Below are 20,226 nucleotides of genomic sequence, written 5' to 3' on the forward strand. Positions count from 1 at the left end.
TGGCTTAAGTTTTTATGTTTCATAAACGATAATATGCAAACATCGCGGAAAATTTGCCAATAAGATTTCAACAAGAATGCAACAGGTCTCCTCAAGGTCGACCAAGGTCACCGTCTGATTTATGGCGTCTCATTGTTGAATGGCTGCGGATAAACGTCAAGTTGATACGTTCGCGTGGGACGCTTAATTGAAGCAAATGTGCAATTACATCTGCTCGAATCGCGGCTTTACATTGCCATTAATAAATTATATCAAAAACTAAACGCGTATAGATTTTTCATAAATTATTTTTCCGCAGAGACCTTCGCGTATGTGCATGGGCGTCAGTGTTGGTTTTATATTATGATATTGCGTTTTCCTACGGCTAGCTCGTTAAGAAAATCTGTCGGATTTAATGATGTCTAAATCACATTTTTTTACTTAAGAATCATGACTACATATAAATTGTAGTTGAAGCTATTTTGATTTAACATATTTGTTTTTCCTCGTTCTCTGACGTTTTCCGGTCGATATCAATTATTCATTATTGACGGTAAATTATAGGCTTATCTGGACGGCCAATTAAGAAACAGACAACTTGTCTGCATCACACATGTTATTATTGTAGAATAATTTATAGACTATGGTGTATTATATTGATCGATAAATATTCATAAAATTTATATTTTAATTATCATTTTTAATAAAAGAAAAATGTTTAAAAATGTAGAAGCAGTAAGCAAACAACTTGATTTGTGTTAAACTACATAGCTAACACGTACTTGCCATAAATGTGTTTTAACACTTGGCTCTGTAGATCTAAAAATTACTTAAAAATTATTCATTTCTTAACCTATATAAATATAACGCCAACCATTCCTAATAAAATATGTATGTTTAAAAAAAATTAGTCCGTATGCCTCTACCTATCATTGATTAAAAATGTTCTTGCTAATAATATATATTATTCTTTATGAACTGAGAATTCTTTGTACCTAATATGTACAGCCCAAATCTAATTAATAATCACGATGTTTCTCCATGAGTCTAGGAAAATCTAGGAAAACCTAATCTTTGATGATCGATCATAATTATAAATATTTAATAATCACTAAATTTGATCTTCCAGTCACGATTATTAAATTTTAAATTAAAAGAACAATAAGGTTCATATGGGGTTCTAGCCCACGTCTTTCGGATATTAGTCACCTACTTATACCACTGAGCTACCATGTTGGTTCGGTTTTGCGAATTGCTTTGGGCTTTATTTTTGACCAACCATTGTGCGAATCTGCTTTCTATTCTGTTGAGAAATAGCTCGTTTTTGTTAAAATAAAGACGAAGCGCAGAAAAATTATGTTATTTTATATATAGTGGCAGATTATTGAGTGAGATATTAAATACTATAAATGGTATTTTACCAAAAATTTAACAACGAATATATTCTTTGTTTATATTATATAATAAAAATATTAATTTTTAGAGGCTGTAAGCTCGTCAAAAGCTTTTATAATTGTGTCTAGAAACAACGGTGTTTAATGGTTAATTTTCTATGCATGTTTTATATTTCCTATAACATAATTCTGCCTTAGTTTAATAAATAATCGATTCATATTTTCTCCATAATGCCACTGAAGTTTAACTACATGGAATCCATTGCGTGCACCACAACGTTACCGGTAATAAGACCCTATAAGTCCAACCCTTTGGGTGGGCACCCAGCTTGTGACGGCTGGGTGAGCGGTTGAGATATATTGGTTGCTTTCAGAGCTTTTTTGCTATCTAACCACTGTCCGAATCTCTTCTGGATATCGTAGAGATAATATTTCTCATCGCTTTTTATGACAACTAATGAGCTTTTCAGTCAGTTCGTGCAGAACCCATTTGTCTATTTTTCACCTTTCCTATGGCATCCAGATGCAATAAAATGATTGCAAATATATTAATTATTTGTGGATCAATATTTTTTAATTAACATCAACAAAGGTTTTTTACATGACATAATATGTTAAATATCCCCAGTATGAAATTCTCGAACCATCGCTTCATAGTTCTTTGACTAATAGTATCATCGCCAAATCCCAAATTCATATTTCTCGTAAGCTATGCCGCTTAATATTTCAATTTGAACTCGCACAAAAAAGGATGTGCAAATATGTTTTTGACACAAGTCTAACTTTTATAAATAATACTGTATTTATATTTTTATTAAAATTATTGTACAGATATTGTTAGAGAATTATAATCGAATTAAAATGGAACGAATTAGTTTTAAAAGTTGCAAAACGAGTTATGATTGTTTTATTAGTTTAGCAAAATATATTTAATTCCTTTCGTATATTTTTTTATATTAGCATATGATTTTTTTATTTTATTGGGAGTTAACATGAGCTTGATAAATAAACATCTTTAATTTTTTTGTTACCATCTTCGTTTATATATTAATTATATTATCCATTTAGCAAGAACCGGTTACGCAATAAAACGACGCAGTGTCTTAAGTATTTAAATTCGCATTTCATAATATAAATGACACTGCGATCCTAAAATAGTTGCTTTGATTATCCAGACAAAATAAGCGGTGTTACCAAATTTCATGACTACACAGCTCACCATACGAGAGTATTTGTGGTTTCAGCAAACATATTTTATGGTTTATAGTTATTTTTTATGTGCAGGATGCATCGTTTTTAAGTTGTGTACCTTCAATGTCATACACAACATAATATATAAAAAAGCATTAACAACGTTTTTTATTTAAATACATGTCTCATTATAGCGGTTTTTGTATAAATTAGTATGAATTCCTCTTTTTACTAATAATGTAGTGATCAACAACTTGAATATTAAAAGCGATGGGTAGAGAGTAAATTTATTAATTAAGTATTGAATAATATTCAAGATCAGTAGCTTAAATATAAAAGACAATGGATTTAAAGGTGCTGTAGATTATTCTCATTGTTTATATAATTTTATACAAACACATCTATAATATAATCACTATTAGCAGGTTCTACTGGGGCAATAACGCGGGTTTCGTCCGGTTCATTCCACGGCAATTTCCTATTCCTCTCGTCAATGCGGTGACAAAGTATATCGATTCTAAAGCCCAAGTTGACATAGTCTCAACTGACTTTTAAAAATCATTCGACAAGGTTCGTCATTAACTTATTTTTTTTGGAAGCTAAGCAACTTTGATTTTTCGACCCTTGTAAGCTTATTAGTTTCGTTTTGGAGTAAAAGAAGGATCCAATTTGGGTTCTCTTGTGACAATTAAGAACTTAGAATATGTATAATATGTATCAGTGATGGTATGTTTTATTGCATTTACAATGAAGCGTGTATTTAATGTAGTATTTTTTTAAATTGCCTGAGGGTGGCGTCGACAATATATCGATGCCCTATTTATCTATAGAATATGCATAATGATTTTATATCATCGAAAGATTATTTTTATATTTAAAATTGCGTATAAATATGTATAAATATTGTTATTGTTAAACATATTTCGCGACCCACACAATATGTTAATAGATACAATTTAGAATATCGACCAAAAATGGATTCGAAATCTCGATCTTAGATCATAACCAGATGATTCAATCGACGATCCGATTCATTTATGGCATTATCGGACAAGGCACAATACAAAACACATATTTTCCAGTGTAATCCCTTGCAGGCCGACGACGTGACCTTATTTGGTCCACCAAGGTGAAGGTGTGCTGGTCGCGAGGAGACAACTACGAGATAATGATAGGTAGACGCTTTGTCGTCCCACTCGTCCCAAACAGGAGTGGGCAGAAAGAGGTACAGAGACGCAAAAATTTTCAAACAGCTTTTAATTTGCAATTGAAACAAAACTGAAGCACATTGTTTGGCGCGAGAACCAGTTCCGAAAACCGCCTCGTTTCGATTGTTGCGAAATTTACGAAGCCAGCTACTGAAAAAGGCGACTGGAATTAATATTTTTTAAGACTACTTTATGCGCGTTTCAGCGGAATTCCATTGTGAATTTATTATCATGAGAGAAAATATGGTTCGGTATGTAACACTTTTATGTTTGAATATAAAATGCTTAGGTGCGGTAATGTAATTTGATATTTTTTATGTTTTCGATAAGCTTTTATCAGATGAAAGCTTTGAAGCGACCATACATGGTAATACTAAAACCATCAATGAATTGAAGCCACGAAAGCGTGGGCATTTAGTATTGGATGAAGTAACATTGAAAATATACGGCTGAATCGTTTTCAGATAAAAATACACAAATTTCATTAAAACGTACTGAAAAGAACAATATAAATAATCAACATTCATGATAATAAAAAATGTACATATAACACTGTTAAAAATATTTTTGACTTTTTCTGGAAATGACTACACATAATATATATTTCTATAAAACATATAACTTAAATATGACTCCGTTGTCTAAAAACTATTTTTAAGTACATTTTGTTATAGAAAAGATTGAGAGGAAATTACTCAGATAATTTAATAAAATGGAGTACTGTTTGTATCTGTATTTGTATCAAACAAAAAATAATAAAATGGCAGAGAAGTACTATGTTTTTTTGCTCAAAGCACTTGAATATTTTTATTTGTTTAAGTTGGTAAGAGGTCATGTCGACAATCGGTGATCAATAATTTTAAGCTGTGGGCTGTAGAGTGCCCTATAGAATCACGATTACGTCCTTTATTCTTAACCTTTGTGGCTTAAGACCTCAGCGCTCAAAACTACTCATAGAGCTTGCCATAAATAATGCGCGTTTATAAGAATATGTTTGCATAATTGAATATGGTCTGCTGTATAGTGCTGCTATATACATACATATATGTTTGTATGTATGTATATATAAAGACTAAAGCATAAAAATATGTATATTTACGTAAAGGTCTTTAAGTTTTGACTTTTTTGTAGAAATGTCACTCGAATTTACGTCTTTCAGTATCCTTAAAAAATAATTTAAATTCTACATCTCAGATGGACGAATGTTATGGAATAGGCAGGGGAGTAAGGTTGCTCCGTGAATAATACGAATGTATGATCCTGTAGTTCTAGCAACTGATTGACGCTTTAATAATTTAATTATTCCATATTCATATTTCAAACGTAATGAGATTATTAATATGTTACACGTGTATATAATAATAATTACATATAATTCGAGAAATGCATTACACGTGTATATAATTCCAATCTGAGACAATACTAAGATAAAGCTATAATAATTTTCGTTTCATTAAAAGATCACAAGCGTCTTGCACCCGACGACAATGTTTTTATCAACGATAATTTAACAGCTGCATGCTAATGCACTTTTCTCAGAAAAAAACGTACAATAATAACTGTAATAGCTATACAATAATTTGTCCACCAACTGTGAGTACTTGGATGAAAACAAATCAATACTATCCGACAGTAGTTATGCTTATTGTGAAGCTAGAATAATAATTTTGTTGTATTCAGTACTTTAAAATACGTAATAAATAAATAATTAGGCATTTAAGTAAAGTCAAGTTTAAAACTACTTATGTTTAAGCAGTTCTTCAAAATACATTAAAAAAAGCAAAATCTAGCTTATGAAATACGTCCTGTTTCCTCTTAAAATACGTCTTGATTTAAAAAAATATTTTTTAGACTTGCCACAGCGTCAATAAATCAATGAATAAGTGAGATTATATAAACACATTTCATTGCTTCTAGGCGGTAAACTGCTAGCGATTAATTGCTAGCGGTGAATTGCGGGTTTTTAGACTCGTTTCGCATTCAAGTGATATTTGATGTCATAGCGGCCATTTTGAGCCACCGAGAATTTCGAAGGAAAATGTTCACATATCACTTTATCAATATCACAACAAACTTATTTTAAAAACACATTTTTTTTTATTAATCTGAAAGTATTAAAACCGCATTTTCTACTGAACAGTTTATTTCACAATCTTGCGATTATGTAATAAACTTGAAGCATAGAGACTTATATTTATTTACAAAAATATGTATTATTAAAACAGTATAACATATTTTCCATTAACCTCCACAATCATCTCATAATTATATAAGACTTATACCATCACTCAAAAGAAAAATAGTTTCATGGCATTTTTCACATATAAAACGAGTTAATTTAATCTAAAATTCGCACAGCTTTCCCTTGCCGTTGAATATTAAACCACTAACGAAACAGACAATGCCAGTTCTCAGATTGAATTATAAATTATAACACTCGTACATAAATGAATGATTGGTCCTATGTCCATTTTGGGATTTTTTCATATTAGTGCTAATTGTCGGACTATAAATTATTCGTGCGCAATTCGCGGTTACATGATGATATATGAATTTTAAACCGGAGGTGGGTGTTTTCAGTTCGATTTCTATATTCAATAATCCAGTTTGGTTATCTATCTATATTTGACAGTGGCAAGTGTAGGTGCTGATCTAAGCTCGTATTGAATTTCACCCATATGCAAAACGGACCCATTTCTATCTGCGTTTGAAATAATATATTCTTTGCTCAGTTTGCTTAGACATTGTTTTGTATGAAAACGCGGAAAACCCTCTGTTTATATTGCTTGTTAAAAAGTTCAATGTTGATTTGCGATGACACAATATTTGCGTAAAATTCTTATTCATATATACATAAACATAGTATTTTTTCATGGCAATGAAAACCACATGTATGTCTATTTTAAGAGCAAAAATTCCTTTCGAGTTTTTTTTATTAGTCTTGAATAAAGCGAAAAGTATAATGTAAAATTTTTGCGAAGAACTGGTCTATGTATTATTTAATTGAATCCTTGGTTTATTTTGTATTATTATATTTCAGTCCAGATTATAAGGATTGAAGCATTTAAAATGTTAGCTATAGAAAGATGGAGAAAAAATATACCCAGAGTAATCATAATCTAAGATCAATGTATTTAATCGCGCGATGATTAATGAATATGTGTTTTTAACATAAAGTTTTTTGTAAAAGTAGTACTTTTACAAATCATTTCTATTCCTATTTTAACAATGCTATACCTTAAAAAATCAATTATAAAAATAAATAAGATTTTGAGTATTTATATTTTCAATAGCATTAACGGTTATTGAGACATAAAAATTAAAAAATACGTTTATATGTTTTAGCATCTATGGTACGATAACTTTGTTTTTTAAAATGCGTCAATTAGCAATGTGACATTTCTATGGAAATGGTTGTCAATCAAAGAATCTGACAAGGAATTATACGTTTTTATTGGAAAAATTATTCCAGCCGCAAAAAGTTTATTGGAAAATTGCATTTTATTGTAAATTGGTCATCTTATTACTTTATTCAATAAATTAAAAAAATGGCTATTGCTTTATTTATATTTTAAGTGTAATTACATGCATACATGTTTGCACTTAACTAATTAATTTAAAAGCATTGGAACCAATAATGATGTGTTATATTTACATTTGAAATATGAGCAAGAATCGATTATATTGATATAAAAAACAAGAGGCACGCCATTTTGTATACAAACAAAGTCTCGTGGTCGAATATGTTATTCGTGGGCGAAACTTTAAAGACGCAGAAAAAAACAAGAACGATGCTGTTTTTCCTTCGGGAGAAAAAACGTGCAAAAGTTTTTGATTGCCCCGAGTGGGCGCGGAATTGGATACTTTTGAATATATAATGTCGTCGAATCGCAACAAACAAGCCACCTTGTAATGCGGAACAATTGACAAGAGCCCAAAGTTTAATACGTATAAGGACAGCGGGACGATTCAGATGAGAATCGGTGAAATCGAAGGAATTTTGTTGGCAAGGCTGTATTTGACATAAAACGCATGGGCGGCACTAGGAAGTGACAAGATTGCACGCACAATGGCCTCAATCATATACAAGCAAGAAAAACAACACAAAGATGAGTTATACAACATGAAGGTATATTTGATTCAAGTAGCATTGTATCAGCTTAAAAAATAAAAATAATATAAGTATATTTTTAATCTAAAATATTAGTGAACATATATTTTCAATACATAAAAATATATTTTTGTCAGAAAATTAAATCTTAACATAAGCATTGAAATTGTTATATGAATTTACGTATATTTATATCTTTAGTATTTTATTAGAATAAGCATTATTTTTTGCTAGTAAATTTAATGATTTTTAAGATAAACTCAGTAATTTTTACATAAAATGGTAAATTTCTATAATATTATATGACAGTAAATAATTATAAATTTTCAGTAATTATTATAGCGATGATAATTAAACCATTTATTAAGAATAGATGCATTATTTATATTAATCAGATTTTTTTATATTCATCTCAAATGATCTAATGAGTGTCTCAAATGTTTAAATTTAGCACTCTAGTAAAATATAATCTAATAATTGTCCTAAATTTCCTCGATTTAAAAATCTCGATTTTTTAGATAAACCTGTGAATAGTTCGATAGAACCATTTTAGTTTTATACATAAATAAAGATCAGAAAGCGTTTCTTCAGAAAGAGTATACAATTATAACATTACATATTAAAAGCTATGCAACGTATTTTTTTGAAGCAAACCGAATTTTTTATTGCTGGAAAGCATAATTTTTTAAAACAACTTATCATTGAAGTTGCTCTAGAAAAGTAATTCGATTTATAATATTAGCAATAAAATTTAATGTATTTAAGATTTTCTTTGTAAACATATATTTATAGACTTTATATACCTTATACTATAATATCATAATAATAAGTTTTAACCTATAGGTTGATAGAATCATTCTTGTTGTATTTATAGACATAGATCAGAAGGCGATTGTTCAGAAAGAGTAGACAAAGAGCATATAACATAAGTGTTAAGCTTTGCAACGAATTATTTTTTAATCGATTTTTGAGAAATATTTTTTTATTTATTTATTTGCGTAATTACTCACGAGTAAAAATAAACTCATTCTGAGGTTATAATTTAATACATATGTATATTATGTATACATTTAGAATAAATATAATTTTTAAGTAACACTTAAAATATGTTTTAATAATTTTATAAATAACAAATAAGAATCATGGTAAATGATTGACTTAATTTTATTTATTAAAGTCAAATATATTTTGTTGACTTTGTTAAACGGTAAATCATTAAAGATTTTAAATGTAATATATGTTAAAGAATTTGTGCCAAGCTTATAAGAAAATGATTGAAGAATGTGTAATTGATCGCCAGATCTAAATTCATAATTGTGTAGCAGTTTTCTGACTAAATTTAGTATTTATCATCGATTTTTCTCACAAGCATTTTTCAGTTATTATAATTAGTTCATATATACATAGAAAATGCATTTTTTCTATGATTGTAAAAATATATTTATGCGCTATATACTAAAATATAAATATGTATTAAACTGTGAATAGTTCGATAACATCATTTTCGTTATATTTACAAACACAGATAAGAAAGCGCTTCTTTAGAAAGAGACAATTATAACATTACATATTTCAAGCTATTTTAAAGCAAAATCTGAATATAATTTTTTTGTTGGAAAATATGATTTTTTTTAAGACAATACGTCAATGAAAATAATTAGATTACAAATGTAAAACTACAGGCTATGCAACGAATTATTTTTAAGGATAACTATAATATAATCACCCAAAAAATATGGATTTTTCTCAGATCAGATCTGGCAGCGATAATAATGAACTATATACTTAAATAAAACATGTATAAACCTGTAAATAGTTCGATAGAACCATTATTGTTATATATAAAACATCGCTATATGTATTAAGATATGCAGCTTATTATTTTTAACCTTTAGAATTTCAAAGGCATGTATGTCACGCCCAAAATGGTTTTACCATTGCAGTTCAAAGGCATCTATGTCATGCGCAATATATTTTTTTGATGATAAAATTTTCAGTATTTTTAAGAGATACTTCTATCTTTTCTGTATTTCATTAATTATGAATATATTAATTAAATGGTCACCTCTGTATTTTTCAGTCAAATTATATTTTCACTAGTGAAGTCCAAATAAATTTTCACCGGTAAATATATGCTTATAATACTAGTGAAAATATAATTTAACTGATAAGCGCTAGTGAAATTATATGCTGCTCTAAAATGTCTATGAAACTCTATTCAACAGTTACGAATACCTTACTCATATTTAGTTTTAGAACTTTCATTAGATCAAGTCTAAAATATAAACTTAGCCAACTCAACTCTCAGGGGTAATGAGTAGAAGAAGTACAGACAGACGTCACATCACGCAATTTGAAATTACACTATATTTTTAAAATATGATAGCTATCCTTACCGATAATACTACGGACTTTTGTTATGATAGTATTGGTTAAAGTATATTAAAATCAAATTTTGATCAATATGAGAGCGCAAAAACAAGTATCGCTTCTCAGAAGTCAAAAATCCACGTCAAAAGCAATAAAATTGTGTCGACGCCGCCGCAGTGAGAACGCTCGGTAACGAGCGTTCTCACTGCGACGGCGACGGCACGATTTTATTGCTTTTGGCGTGGATTTTTGACTTCTGAGAAGTGATACTTGTTTTTTGCGCTCTCATATTGGTCAAAATTTGGTTTAGATATGCTTCATTTGATACTATCAAGTCGTAATATTGGTTCAAAATCGAGCGTTTCCACTGCGGCGGCGACGGCACGATTATATTGCTTTTTACGCGACTGTACTTGGCCAGAAAAATACATGTCATTTAATGAATCTTTACTAGCCAATCTTTGCCACTCTCCTGAAAAAAGTTGAAACGATGTCCCTGCATTTGACACTTTAAACACACGTGATTATCGACAGATGTCTGATTTACAGTGCTGCCAACATATGAAACTCTAATTGGATCAACTTGAAAATTCTACATGCTGATAATTTAACTAGTTAGTTAGGTTATATAGAATATTTTACTATACTCAATATGGATTCTTAATTTTGTCAATATATTATTTAAATATAACTGTATAATATATAAAATATATTTAATAAAAAATGAAATATCTTTCTAAATGAAAAATAAATTTGTTCATATAAATCGAGTCATTGAAAGTAGTTTAATATTTAATATTGAACCACATGAACCTTAAAATCAAGTATAAAAAAAATATGAAATTAAAACATAACTCGTTCACATCCTATCTTAATGTATTCATAATATGTCAAGACCACTTTCATCGAATCAATACAATATTTTGATCGAATGTCTTGCAAATGTGTCAATTGAATTTTATATACTTGATTATAAAACTAAATTTTAGCTAAAATATTTATAAAACATTCGTATACAAGGATGTTTTTTTTTTTTGTAAATTTGCATTCAATGAATATTTATCTTAAGAAGCTTTAAAAATACACAGAAAATCTAAACTGGAATAACCGGTATAATTTCAATATTATATAAAAATAATGAAATTTCTGGATACGTTTGAAAACATTAATAAATTGCCTTTATTGATTAATTAGCATTGAATGAATCTCACCTGTGCTCTTCGTTGTTGTTTGCGCTCCCATTGTGCCCGTTGACTTTCTTGGAAGACGTTTTGTACGGCTTGGCACCGTCGTATTTGTTCTCCCTGCCGTATATGCTACCTCCGAATGGATCCTCTCCTAGATAGTATCTCTGAAGAGGAGACACCGGTCCGCGGCGGTCCATGTCCGAGCTGGTCGCTGACTGGGTCGCGTGTGCTCGAGAGTGAGATCTAACGGCAGGCGGGTCGCTGTCCACACTGCCGTATTGTTGGTAGGTGGAGCTCAGAGGCCCCTCTCGCCTCGGCGAAGGAGACCTAGACGACCTCTTACCCTTAGCCTTATTGCGACGCTCTTGACTAGCCGACCTGATCTTCCCCACTAACTTTCTGATGGACTGACCTATAGCTGCGCCCACTGACCTCCTCTCGCCGTTCGGTCTGGGCTCATCAGACGCGAACCTGGTCCTCTGTACCGGTTTTCTACTACTCCTAGACAACTGTGGAGATGGAGCTCTTACGGGCGATTTCGACTTAGATCGTTTCGTACGATTCGCCCTAGGTGGCGAATAATCCGGAGGTGGCTCTTCTTCTCTATAATCGTTCCTAGATTGACTCCTATATCCACTATCATATCGATTACTATCGTCTGAGTTCCTTTGTTTGCGCTCCATTGCTCTTTTTCTTTCAGGTGGCGCTGGTCCTCTCTCGTATCTTATTTCATCGTCTTGAGGGGGTCTGTATTGCGGTTGAGCCACTTGTTTATAACGATATGGAGAATATGCTCTTTCTGAACTATCGCGCCTGTCTAAGCTCTGGAAAGGCGATGCTCTTTCGGGACTCGTGCGCCGATTCGGACCGTTCACTGTAGATGAAGACACATAAGCCGAATCGTCTCTTTGCAGGGTCGAAGAACGCAAGTTTTTGGGTGGCACTGGCGAAGGCGGCGAGTCTATCCTACGCGGAGGATCAACTCTCCTCTGAGACCACTCACTAACACCTTGGAAGTATCCTTTAACGCGCGACGGTGGAGGCACGACTTCTGGCTCTGGAGATGGAACGAACACCCTCGAAGAAGACGTCACTTGTGCTACGTATGGCTTTTGCCGCGTAGGCGCTTTAATCACTGGTGGTTCTGGAGCTTTGTACTTAACGCCGTTCTGCTGATTCGGCTGAGATTTAATAGTCACGTTAAAGTAACTAGTGCTGGGTCCTTCTTCCAGTTCGTCGCCGATCGAGTCCCTCGAGGAGCGGGAGTCGCTTCCGAAGTGATTCTCGAGCCACTTGCACGTCTCCTTCTTCCTCGTCTCTTCCTCTTCGTCGTAATCTATCGGCTTCTTCGTCAGAGCGTCCTTTCGCTCGAGTAACTCAGCATCTGGAACAACAACGACTGTTGAAGGACTAGACAACGCCAACGTTAAAGGCGACCGCGCGTCCAGCGATCGAATTACTATCTGCGGTTAACTCACGTGGGATTTTATTATTATGTGTATAATAAAAAAAATTAGAATTTTAAACGGCCATTACGTAATATGAAATCGCGCGAAACAGCCTCCTCGTTGCGATGTAAACCTATGACTGATCTGAGAACATCTAAGACTGTTTGCTTATTAAAGGCTCTGCATGCTATACGCGCTTGTTTATCTTTACACAGACGATTGTTCAAATTTAACCTAAGTTAAGTTTTCACTAATAATATATAAACACTAATCAAGGTCAAATAATAAATTAATGAATCATATTTAACTAGATATATTCATCACCATTGTCGTGTAAACAATGATACAGAAATGCCGGCAACTGTTCAAACGTTTTATTTAACATCTGACGAATAATTAGTATTCGGCCCATCAAAGCCAAAAATTGAAAATTTTCCAGCAATAGCTCGTCACACGCATTCTCAGTATGGACGTGACTGGACGTTTGAATGCATCAAATCCCATATGGCCAGTTTATTTGTTTTCGTTTCAGTAATTATGTCGTTCCTTATAATAAATCCCACGCGAAATATTTTCAATGTGGGCGAAAATAACGAGAACATGATTAACGCATAATTAGATCACCTCTTTGCCTCTGCATCAAGGTTCTGTGTCCTTGCCTCCTCTGTTTTCGCACCCTAGCTGACAAGCTGTCCCAGTCGTGAGGGTCGTCCATGTCTGGTTCGCCAAACTTCTCACCTGTTGAAAATACACGGTGAAATCGACCGCAGCGAACTGTTTTATCGGCGTTTTAATAGCGCGATTCGCCAACAGATGGCTTTAGTGCGCCGTAAAGTTTAACTATCGGAATTTATATTACCTTCTTCCGTGTCGGCGTTGTACCTCATCTCCCTGTTCAATCTTACGCCACCTGCCATATGATCTACGTATTCCTGATCTCGCGTTTGCCGCCACCGCTGTCCGGCCTCGCGGACCACCTCTTGAGAGCCACTGCTCAATGATTTTCCCTGTAAAAACAATAAATTGAATGATCTGTTACGGATGCTTAGTATTTAAGTAAAAAAATATTTTATATATAACGCGTTACAAAGGTTAAAAAATTAACCCATCTCAGATCAGATTTTAAAATGAAATAAAATATAACAGCAATATTTAATATTATCGAATTAAAAAACGATATGGAGTAAAAAAAATATGTTATATCTAACGCGTTAAAAATATTTAAAAAAAATTAACCCTTTCAACGCGAGCCCATCTCAGATCAGATTTTTCAAAACTATTTTAAACTGAAATGAAATATAACAGCCATGTGTAATATTATTTCTTTTGCATAAAAAATACAACTTTGATGATGTTATCGATTCAAAAAATATTTCTTAATGCACTAAAGAGTTTCTTAATTCCATTGAGGAAACCCGCTACATTTTTATTTTTGCGGATTTTCCTAGAAATATTAATTCACAAATTCACACCTCCGTACAATATTCCTCTTATACTTAACTACCCTTAAATTATCTCTATTTCCAGTATTAAATCTATGTATCTTTATTTATCATTTTTTTTAAATTACAAGTCATCAAAACAAAGCTAAAAAATATTATATGACACACCTTATAATTAGGGATTGCAATACCGGTAATACCGATATTGGGTCAAAAATTGACCTTCGTTATTACAAAACGTAATACATATATAATATTGTTGCACAATAATTAAAGCGAGGTAATGTAATAGTATTATATTTATATTTAACATATTTATGATCCTAGATATTATACCTTTTATTTACTATTTTTTTAATATCTAATTTCAATGTTTCCTAAAAGTATCTAAAATTACTCTTAAATAATTTATATTTTCAACTACTTCTATATTAGAGTTATCTATAAATATTTTTATATTATTTATATTATTATGTCTTCTGCAAACAGATGTATTTTATATTTTTCTATATTATTATTGATATAAATAATATATATTATAAACAACACTGGTCCTAATATGGACCCCTGTATTACACCGTCAGATAATATTTTCTCTTTTTTACTTTATCTTTTTTAAATAATTATCAAACTGTCTTAAAACATAATCACTAATTTTTTTAATATGTTTCGAAAGCCCTATTGAAATTCAAGAAAACTGCTCCAATAATTTTGTTACCATCCTTGGGCAACAACTACTGATGATCCATAATATTTTCTGAAATAATAAAATCCTTTAATACTTTGATTACTACTTTCATTACTATACATGTTTAATTGGTCTCGTTTCTTTGACCTTTTACTATTTTTAATTTTACGTATAGCTATAATAGTAGCAGTTTTTAAATTATCAGGTATTCCAAAATAATTGCCAAAATCTTATACATCAAATATTGCTATTTCATTGAGAATTTCTGGATTTGACATCATAAATGAAGAACGAATCTAAAATATATCTAAAAGAAATATATTTTTAATAGGCTCTAGATGATTTTTTTTTCTTACCACTTTTTTTTTATGTAACACTTTGATTTATGTAGTAAGCAATTAAAGGGTTAAAACCTTTGTTATTAAAAGATTTGACTTGATACCATTATATATAAATTACTTAATATTGGCCTAAAGGAAGAGAAAAATTTAATGGATTTTTACGAACGAATTTACGATAATTAATGGGTTTTGAAAATGGCAATAAAACATATCTATAAGTGGTTAGAGTGTGATGCAGAATTATTTTCTAGTGCCAATTAGCTTGAAGCATATGAGAACACAATTGAAGAAGAAACTTCTAACTACATTAGACACTTAACGACACTGACTTACGCTGACATTTAATTGAGTGGGCTTATAAATATAATGATATAAGTGCTCTAAGTAAAATAATGTTGATGTTATAAAATCTTCAAAAGATTCTGAAAAAAATACGGTAAGTAAAAACAATGAAAGATTTTTGATCGGAGAATATATTTATATGCATATAAATCAAAGTATTAATTTAATAAGTAATCCCTATTAACGATAAATTATATACGTTAAATAATATCACACAAACGATTGCTACGTTTACAACAATTAAAAAAAAGAAAAAAAAATTTAAAATATTGTACAGACCACCTAATCACATCCATACTCTTTTTGGAAAGGATGCGCGCTAGATAATATATTCTACCCTGTGCATAATACTATTGTTTTTCTGCCTTTAAGATACCGATCGCCGGAGTGACCATCTGGACAGTGTATATTTTAAAGCGTGAGCACGTGATGTGAATATAGTCGGTGAGTCAAATAATATCTTCATTTATTATTTGCCAGAGCTGTCTCGATCCAGCTATAAATGTGGCAGAGACTCGGTGAGAAATACCATGAAGTCACAACGTCCACATCGACCCGAAAGACATCAGTGATTCGTCCAGCGAACATCACAAGAACACATTATGACAAGCTCAGTCGCTCTACCGAAATCACAGCTGACAATAATACAACTCAGCGCGCCAACAAAGGCTCTTCGACTTCCATTTTAACTTCATCGCCTGACAGCGGCAATTTATATATAATATTAAGGGTTTTTACGTTACTTTTTTATAGAACTAACTGTTCAAAAAATCAATGCATTATTTTAGTTATTTACTTGTATTTAAAATATATGTAATAACCTGATTATAAAATATAAATATACTAAATATTTTCATGTATAGAAATATCAGTTCTAGACTTAAAAATAAATTTTAAGACCCTACGCAACATTGACTCTGTATAGAGTATTATTTATAGTCTGCCACAAAATTTTATCACGTTTTCATGACAGCGATCGTAAATTTCATTCGGTAGACTATAGATTTTTAAGGATTCGGGTCACGCAGGTCCACTCCCAGTATCCCATTGAGTCAAGTGCACACCATTGGAATGCATAGAAGACAAGACAGACTTATCCACAACCTTGAACGAGGTTTATGCACATTTTTCTTCAAGCAAATATCTTTGTAATCATATGCAATCTTTTAAAATCTCAAAAGAGACATTTAAGATTGCATTCAAAGCCTTGAGCGTTTCAATTTACAATCCAAGGTGAACGTTCCAAATTTTACTTTTGAATGCACTTGCAATATGGAACGGTCATTATTAAGTAAAAAAGCGATTCAAGTAAATGATACGATTTAGCTATTTTTAATTTCGGTCGCTTTTACACCTTCCAGGTGCGCATCTGAACCAGTATTCTCAGAGTTGTGAGTCAACGACCTTAAAAACATTGCCACGGGGCTTTTATCACAAATATATGTATAAAATATAAAAGCATATGTACATATGTAGCCATCAAATTTGCCATTCATATATTAAGAGTAACTAAAAGAATCATCTCACTCAAACATCAAGAAGGATATTTATTAATCAATTTAATAAAAGTCCAGTCTTGACCAAAAATACAAATATTAAATGATGTTGAATTACATTACACATGTTACTTCTATCATATTTATAAGTTAAGAATTAATTTATATTATCCATTCTGGCTAAATAAAATTCTTACATCTCCAGAATAGTAAATAACCATAAAATACACAGATAAATATATATTTTTTTTATTATTATTTCATTTCAATGAAACACAATTTTTTATTCTTACCATAAAGTGGACAAATATGAATCTAACATTGACATTTGATTATATATTTTTTTATTAATCAAATACATATTGTATTATATAAGACGTATTTAAATAAAAAATGAAAAACCACCAATTAAAAAGTATGTGTACATTAAAAGATTTTGCAATGTAATCAATAGAACGTGCAAACTAAATTTGAGATGAAATTTATACCAGCAGTTAAAACAGGTATTAAACTAAGGTGTTTTATAACTACGAACCAGTAATTAAAATTAATTAACTCAAGTATAATAAAGTTTATTTATAGTTAAATAAGATTAACCTCAATTCACAAATACATTAATAACACATTATATTATTCAATACAGATTTACTCAATCGTTTTATTACATAAGCTCCAGCATGACGCGATAACGGTTAACTTGCGATTTTAACTTCTTTGTGCAATTGAATATGACAAATGTATAGTTAAACATGACTAACGACAGACTCGGCATTTAAAATCTTTGAATTCAAGTATTTATTTTAAACTTCACACATATATTGAATTGCAAAGATTGGAACGTGAAGCATTTGCAAGTTGTTAAGTGATTAAATTAACCCTCGTTAACGTCCGCTATTAATCAATTAAAGCAATCATAAAGAGCTTTCGACGACTGTTATCAACGAACTAAACTGATTTATTCCTACTGCCCAACGTTCCGTGGGAACATTCGCGATTTTGCTAATGAGACTTGTCCGACAAATTGACAGTAATTCCTTTTAAGTGACCGCGAAACGTCCAGGCTGTCGCTTCATACAATATATTCAACCACAAATGGAAAAGTGTACCTTAAATCATAGAAAATTTTAAAGAAAATACATTTTTTATTAAGTAATGAATAATTTAAGAGGTCGTGTAATGACCGTACAGTTAACTGTAGAAGAAATATTTAAATTAATGATAGATAATCATCACGTTATAAAAGAAAGCTCGTAATCTCTTTAGACAGAGTAAAATTGATCATCCCATATTCGAATAGCTATAATTATATATGGTTTAGACTAGTTTATGTTCGTTAATACTATGTAATTTAATTTATAAAATAGAATCAACAGTCACGGACTGTGACAAAAAATAACCGTTGCTTTCTAAGATATTTTTTAACAGTTTGATTAAAATATAAAGTATTTTGCAAGTCAATCTACGTTCAACGCATTGCCTTAATTAAATATTATTCAATTTTTAATCGAATCATACTTTATCTTATAATTTTTAATCCCTAATAATTTATCAATTATTAAAAATGGGTCTAAAATGCCCTACATAATCTGACTAAAATTTGGAGCAAAGCTGCATAACATTAACTACTTGTTAAGATTTCGACCTGAACCTTAATTGGCATTCATTCAATGACGTCCACGTCGAATTGACTAGTTACGCTGCAATTACGAGGATGCTGTATTAAAAAAATCTGGCAAGTAATAACTACCGAGCGTATCGAACGCATCTTGCATATACCCCGAAGGGAATTTTTCGTCCGCTTTCATATCCGGTTCTCGCGAGAAAACGTACCGAAATCGGAATGCTAGCTGCATTCTCATCACCCACATCCCTTTCGAAGAGGAGGACGGACCTGGGGAACGTCCTACCGGCCATAGAGGGCCATAAAATTTTATGCGATCTCGAAGAGAGAGGAGAGCGAACCGGGGCCGCTAGTATAATTAGATCGACACGGGCGATCTATATAATTGGCGCGGTGATAAATTAACCGGCGGACTTCGGTAGGCCTTCTTCTTCTCGCTTGCTGTACGATTTTATTTTTAGATCTTCCAGCGGTTATTTACGAAGATATGCCGTCCATTACTCAACGTCGGTACGTGATAAAGCAACAGTGGTCGTTTCTCCCGGCGCGCGCGGTAACCCTTTCGTCGGACAGTCATCGGCGAGAATTAACTATTACACTTTAAATACGATCAAGTGTACGCGATCTTAGCTAACAATCAATATTTTTCTTATCTGCGAAAATACACAGTATATGCAGTTGATTGGATGCAGATTCGATCCTCTTCGAGGATCTTGTAAAGAATCGACGGTCATTCGTTCTCACGCCAATGACCACCTGTTTAATCCTGATCTTATAGAGATTACTCTCACTTTTCTGGTCACTAACATCCGTGCCTTTGCTCGGATGTCGTACACTATTTCCTCACACATTGATTCATAAATAAGCAACATGATCAAAGAGGATTTTATAAGCTAGTTTATGTTGTTATGCGACATGCCTTTTTCAGCGACAGACAATTTGACAACATGACAGCAAATAATTCGAATAACCATCAATCGTTTTTGCACTACGCATAATTGATAATACGCATCCGCAGAGACGTCGTACAGTGCGCACCGTACAAGTTGTTTCTGCTGTGGAGCGTAGTATCGAGGAGGACCCGAATGATTCGATTTCGTGTCCATCCACTTTATGGAAGATTTTGGGGAAATATCTTGGTTAATGAGCTAACAAGATCCAGTTCGTGAAAAAAATGAAGCCGCTTGACCATCGTGTTCGTCGTACATTCGACGAATGGACCGAAAACGAGATTGCTCTTGATCCTCATTTTCACCACAAAATTTTGTTGAGCGATGAAGCTCAATTTTGCTTAAATGGCTATGTCGACAAGCAAAATTGTTTCATTTGGAGTAAATAAAATTCACAAGTCATTATTGAGACTCCGTCACATCCACAAAAAGTCGCTGTTTATATGCTTTATGGGCTG

At 31.9% G+C, this 20,226-nt stretch overlaps 1 protein-coding gene and 1 long non-coding RNA gene across 6 annotated transcripts in view; one reads left to right on the forward strand and one right to left on the reverse strand.

Moving 5' to 3' along the window:
- Nucleotides 1–20,226, reverse strand: part of chas (chascon) — a 155,105-nt gene that overhangs the window by 6,278 nt on the left and 128,601 nt on the right. For 4 of the 5 annotated variants that reach the window (XM_088183515.1, XM_088183516.1, XM_088183517.1 and 1 more), the window contains 3 exons: nt 13,748–13,895; nt 13,513–13,626; nt 11,465–12,824 (listed from right to left, as the gene is read on the reverse strand). In XM_088183515.1, coding sequence (XP_088039641.1) covers nt 11,465–12,824; nt 13,513–13,626; nt 13,748–13,895 — 1,622 coding nt within the window. Of the gene's footprint in view, nt 1–11,464; nt 12,825–12,918; nt 13,030–13,512; nt 13,627–13,747; nt 13,896–20,226 lie in introns of those variants that run through there. The other variant, XM_088183520.1, reaches the window with a different exon arrangement.
- Nucleotides 16,071–16,383, forward strand: LOC148237012 (uncharacterized). Its single transcript, XR_015809178.1, has 2 exons — nt 16,071–16,119; nt 16,182–16,383. It is a non-coding gene; the product is annotated as an uncharacterized LOC148237012 (long non-coding RNA).

Source organism: Plectrocnemia conspersa, unplaced genomic scaffold (assembly GCF_051122295.1).
Source record: "Plectrocnemia conspersa isolate PC_06_02 unplaced genomic scaffold, ASM5112229v1 ptg000003l, whole genome shotgun sequence".
NCBI lineage: Eukaryota > Metazoa > Arthropoda > Insecta > Trichoptera > Polycentropodidae > Plectrocnemia > Plectrocnemia conspersa.